The 6,244-nt window shown below is 46.4% G+C and overlaps 1 protein-coding gene across 1 annotated transcript; it reads right to left on the bottom strand.

Moving 5' to 3' along the window:
• Positions 1-4,416: 4,416 nt before the first annotated feature.
• LOC138683398 (uncharacterized) lies at positions 4,417-6,040 on the bottom strand. The gene is given in 2 exon segments (XM_069775113.1): positions 4,417-5,001; positions 5,003-6,040. Coding segments are annotated over 2 exon segments (1,623 nt in total).
• Positions 6,041-6,244: the final 204 nt, after the last annotated feature.

The raw sequence follows: 6,244 nt of genomic DNA, 5'->3' as shown, positions 1-6,244 counted from the left end.
TGCATTTAGGACCGAGGTAGGTTTTCCGTCCCATTTCCTCATGTCCTCTCCATGATCACATAGGTAAAACCACAGGGCACCTTGCGGTGTGTACCTTCTATATTCTCTCTCTTGGGCAGAGGAACGCTCACTCCTAATAGCTGAGACATTGGTCCTTACACATGTGGAGTAGGACATATCCTCTTTGAATTGCTGGAAATCCTCGGACAGCTTCTCCACAGCCGAAATGCAGGCTTGTAGGGAGGAGGAGAGATTTTCTTCGTATTGACGGAGTTGGCGAGCCACTTCCTCCACTGTCGGTGCCTCTTCATCCTTCCAGGCCATTATTGCCAATGCGTTGGCATAGGACGATGGTGCGCTCCGTACAAACTTCCGCCACATGGGTCGTGTGCATTGGACTTCGTCTGGATCTTTGGGTAATTGTGGGTTGTCCGGGTCATGATGAATCGTCTCTAGCACAGCTAATTCCCTCAGATATTGAATACCTTTTTTCCATGGTGGTCCACTTGCTTGATTGACATATAACATCTTCCTTGAAGGGGTACCTTTCCTTCACACTTGACAGGAGTCGCCTCCAGAGGCTGATGGCTTGTGTCCCTCTTCCAATTGCCTTGTCAATGCCACCTTCCGTGGCAAGCGATCCCAGCTGCTTGGCTTCCCTACCTTCTAATTCCAAGCTATTAGCCCCATTGTCCCAGCATCGGAGGAGCCAGGTGATAATATGCTCACCTATACGGCGGCCAAAGTCTTTTCGCAAATCCCGCAGCTCACTCAAGAATAGGGACCGGGTTATTACCTCTGGTTCTGCCTCTTCCTCCGGTTCCCGTGATGGCCCTGGTTCATCTTCATCCTTTGCTAAGCGAACTGATTTTTTTTTTTGTATATTTCTTTTTCTGTATGGGGGCAACTGATGCTGGTGCAGGTTGGTCCCCTGGTTCAGTTGCAGTTATCGCTCACCGGGTTTTGGATAACCGCAGTGTCTGTCGCCGAGGTTTGGGTAGCAGCAGTGCTCGTCGCTGGGGCTGGAGGGACCGCAGTGCCCGTTGCCGAGGTTTGGGTGGCCGCGGTGCTCATCATTTTGTTGTTAGGTCCAGAGACTTTCTCTTCCCCTTGAGGGTACTGAGTGGTGTTGAACAGGGCTCGATAGGCATGGGCCAGGCCCCAGCACGTTGCAGTGATTTGTATCTCTCTGGAGCTGCCGGGGTGACAGCATACCTTTTCCAAATATTTTACTAGTTCTTCTGGATCTTGCACTTGTTCAGGAGTGAATTTCCAAAACATTGGAGGTGCCCACTTTTCTAGGTACTTGCCCATACTACCCCACACACCCTGCCACTCATAATTATCCAGCCTTGGGGCACATCTCTGGGTGATCTTCTTAAATAGCTGTTTAACCCTAAACGAGAGCTGAACCACATTCAGAAGCATGCTAATTCCTAGCAGTAGGGCTAGGACCGTGCTAGTCCCAACATCCCAGGAGTACTCAAATTTTTCAAAATTCTCAAACACCATTGTAACTGGACTGAAGGAGAAAGGAGAGGGGAAGAAAGGTACCCCACCCATAGACTGGTTTTCCATGGAGGAAAGGTAAATGGTATAATTATTAATAGTTTCCCACAGATGGCTCCCGCAGTATAAAGGTGACAATGCTAAGTGCAAATACCGGATTAATCCCACAGCCGATGACTTTATCATACCATAAACCAGTGTTATACCATACATCAAAGTGAAAACCTTAATCCACCTCCCATGGATGATAAGCAGCAGAAGAGGAACTCCATACAGCAAGCGAGGTGATACATAACAGAGCTTTAAAAACCAGAGCAACAACTCTAAGAACACATAAATCAACATAATGAATGCTTAGAACAAATTTGTTTTAACAAGCTCTGGTCAGGTTTGTGGTTATCTCAACCCTTCGTGCCCCACGTTGGGCGCCAAAATGGACTGTCGTGGTTTAACCCCAGCCAGCAACTAAGCACCACGCAGCCGCTCACTCACTTCCCCCCCATCCAGCAGGATGGGGGAGACAATCGGGAAAAAAGAAGTAAAACTCATGGGTTGAGATATGAACGGTTTAATAGAACAGAAAAGAAGAAACTAATAATGATAATGATACCACTAATAAAATGACAACAGCAGTAATAAAAGGATTGGAATGTACTAATGATGGGCAGGGCAATCGCTCACCACCCGCCGACCGACACCCAACCAGTCCCCGAGCCGCGATTCCCCGCCCCCACTTCCCAGTTCCTAAACTAGATGGGACATCACATGGTATGGAATACACCGTTGGCCACTTTGGGTCAGGTGCCCTGGCTGTGTCCTGTGCCAACTTCTTGTGCCCTGGCTGGGCATGAGAAGCTGAAAAATCCTTGACTATAGTCTAAACACTACTGAGCAACAACTGAAAACATCAGTGTTATCAACTTTCTTCTCATACTGAACTCAAAACATAGCACTGTACCAGCTACTAGGAAGACAGTTAACTCTATCCCAGCTGAAACCAGGACACGGGGGCTCGGCCAGCTCCAAAAAAATTTTGAGGTGAGTTGGCCGGCCCCGAAAAAATTTTCGACGGTGGCTCGGCCAGCACCTTAAAAATTTCCGACGGGGGCTCGGCCGGCCCTGAAAAAATTCTTGAAGGGGGCTCGGCTGGCCCTGAAAAAATATTTGAAGGGGTCTCGGATGGCACCAAAACAATTTTCGACGTGGGCTCGGCCGGAGCCGAAAATATTACCGACGGGGGAATCGGCGGGCTCCGAAAAACCTTTTGACGTGGGTCGGCCGGCCACGAAAAAGTTTTCGATAGGGGCTTGGCCGGTCACGCAAATATTTTCGAACAGGGATCTGCCAGCACTGTAAAAATTTCCGATGGGGACTCGGCCGGCCCCGAAAATATTTTTGAACAGGGATCTGCCAGCGCTGTAAAAATTTGTGATGGGGACTCGGCCGGCCCCGAAAATATTTTCGAGGTAGGCTCGGCTGGCGCCGAAAAACGTTTCAAAGGGGGCTTGGCTGGCGCCGAAAAAATTTTCGAGGTAGGCTCGGCCAGCCCTGAAAAAATATTCGAAGGAGTCTCGGCTGGCACCAAAAAAAATTTCAACGGGGTCTCAGCCGGCCCTGAAAAGATTTTCAACAGGGGCTCGGCCGGCTTCGAAAAAATTTCTGAGGGGGGCTCGACCGGCTCCGAAAAAAATTTTGAGGTGGGTCGGCCGGCCCCGAAAAAATTTATGACTGGGGCTCTAGCCGTCCCCAAAAATATTTTCGATGGGGGCTTGACCAGCACCGAAAAAGTTTTCGATGGGGACTTGCCGGCACCGAAATAATTTTCGACAGGTGCTCGGCCTGCCCCGAAAAGATTTTTGAAGGGGGCTGGGCCTGCGCCAAAAATATTTTCGACGGGGGCTCGGCCGGCACCGAAAACATTTTCGACGGGGACTCGGCCGGCACCGAAAACATTTTCGGCGGGGGTTCTGTCACGGTCCACCTGGTGGACTCGTGATGGTTCGTTTGCTACGATCTCGAAAGTGCAAAATTAAGGTGACCAACACCAAAGGGGATAGCAGTAATCACACAGTAAAACTTTATTGCATTGCCTGTGAGGAGGCACGCGATAGTTAGAGATGGGTGAAAAAAAGGAGAAAAGTAAAGTTAGGTTTAGAGAGAGGAGAAAGAGGGGTTATAGCTACCACCGCTGATCTCACGACATCCTAACGGTCCCGGGTCCAGCTGATGCTGCGTCGTCGATCGTCGTGGTCCTTGGTGGGGAAGCTTCCAACTTCCGTTGTTCAGAAGTCATCTTTTATGCTTAGTAACGCACCTTGCTCCACCTCTGCCTCAGGAGTCTCCACCCTTCTCAGAATACAATTATCATATCTCCGCCCTTCTCAAGCGAGGCTATCACGCAGGCGCGGGGTCAGTGTCCGAGGCGTGGTTAGTCTTGGAGGCGGGTAGCCTTCGACCAGGAGGTGTGTTTTGGTATTATTATAATGAAGCAAAGTTCGTCTAAAGTTCATGATTTCTTCGTCGGTGTTATGCCAACAGTGGCAATTCATCCTTTTTGACAGTAGCTATGCGGTTATCTCTAACGGTTCCAGTCAGGTACCTTCCAGGAACCTCGTACCGCCCATTCCGTCCTTGGGACCGGCCGCTGCGCTCCAAACAGGCCATTGTCAGGTAATGTACTGTTCATGTTCCTGATGACAATGTTGAGACAATGCTGATTTTCTGACCGACTCTTACACCACCCCGTGGCTCAACATGGTCGTCAGGACCGCTTGGTGGTAGCATGATAAAGGAGAAAAAGAAGAAAAGGAAAAGAAAAGAGAGAGAAAGAGAAGGAGAGAAGATTGAAAGGCAATTACAGTGATATCAATTACAATCAAAACTGTTTATCAATTGATTTGGGGATGTCTACATTGGATGGGACATCAAGCATATTATATGTAAACGTGTTAACCGAGTCATCATTTTCCAGGTTATGGCATACAATACTGCTGACAAAACCAAACTGATCAAAACCAATATCAAGAGAACCACGATGGGGTGGCACAACGTGTTCAGGATGCCTGTAGCAGTAGGCGACCATCCGAAAAGTGTGTCCCGCCATCTATGTTCTGCATCCTTTTGCACTCTTTCTAAAACTCGGTGTATTTCTTTCACATCATGATGAACAGTTATTAAGGTTTTCTGTCCGTTTTCCCTAATTTTTCCCAAAATCTCAACCAAATCCTTGTGTTGTAATAACTGTTTTACCAAAGTGAGATTCATTCCAATGGGTATAGGTAACAATTCATCAGTCAACATATAGTTAGATTGCAAAAGTTGGTGGGATGTGACCGGGGCCGAATAGGAAAAATCACATCCGACAATCTTAGTACAATTACAAACACAGAAATTTGAATGATTTTTAGTCTCTACAACTACCTCATCTACAGATAGAGAGTCACAAACAGTCCTCAAACATACACAGCCTTTGCCGATATATATATATACATATGAGTACTGTTTCAGGGTTTTCATTAGGATGAATCTCAAAATGGCAGATATTTTGTTCAGTATCTAAACAAATATCTTGCGCCTCAATTGCATTACCTTCACAAACAAATCCTTGTTGTTCTCGTACAATACAAGATTCCAAATTAACAGTTTGCCATTTTTCATCCACCTTTCGGGCCCATACTCTATGCTCAGAGGGACAGAGTATAGTTCCGTTGTGGTTCAACCCTAATGCGATAATGGGATAAATTGGGTATATGGTAGCATTATATATAGTAAGCACAAAAATTGTAGCTAGGTTTGTAACGGGATCATAAGTAAAGTTCACCAGATTCCACCAGGATTGGAGTTCCTTCTCAAAATCAGTGGCACTGTCCCAAATTATTTTCCGAATTTCAGTGGGGAGGATACCTTCTTCACCTTCTCTTATAATTGAGGCGGCTACCGACTGCGTCCATATTTGAGCCTGGATACAACTGAGAGCCAAAGAGAGGTTATTTTGGATCACCCCAAGTGCATCAGTAATCAACTCGTGGTCCCTTACATTTACCTTTTCCCATTTTGGTAATATATTTGACAACAGCCACTGGTTAGTCCCTAAAGCCAATAAAGAAGATCGCAAAGGCTGTTGTAATTTAGCCAAATCACTAACTGAGGTAGCCAACTTGTTCATTATTACTTCCGAATCGATGCTATTTAAAACTCCCAATCCTGTTCCCAAAACACCGGTTAGGTCTCTCCGTGTTCTTCTTATGGGAAGAGTTCGTTTTTGCAGCCAGGTTGTCCATCCCTCGTAAGAGGTCCTTAGGAAAGGTGAGCAAGCTGGCTGAATGTCTGAAACATTGTTCTGCAACGACAATTCAACTTGCTTGAGAGACCATGCCGGGTTAAACAACATTTGTTGTAGGCCCGTATTTCTGATCACATATGGTCCAATTTCAAAGGTTTTTGGGCTAAGCACGACAATTGGTTGAGTAGTAGGTATTACAACATCTATTTTAAATTCTCTCCAGTATTTAGTGTTATTTTTACGACACATAACTTTATAAGAGTATTGTACAGCAGTCAAATTTAGCCAACAGTCTAGGTTTTGATTTTGACACAACAAAATAGGGCCATGTGGTCCAATTCCATAACTGTCTGTGGATTCAATCAACTCGTGGTCCCTTACATTTACCTTTTCCCATTTTGGTAATATATTTGACAACAGCCACTGGTTAGTCCCTAAAGTGATCAGTCTGCA

Source organism: Haliaeetus albicilla, chromosome W, assembly GCF_947461875.1.
Source record: "Haliaeetus albicilla chromosome W, bHalAlb1.1, whole genome shotgun sequence".
Taxonomy (NCBI): domain Eukaryota; kingdom Metazoa; phylum Chordata; class Aves; order Accipitriformes; family Accipitridae; genus Haliaeetus; species Haliaeetus albicilla.
The sequence above is the reverse complement of the archived record's forward strand: the minus strand, read 5'-3'. Positions and strand labels throughout refer to the sequence as shown.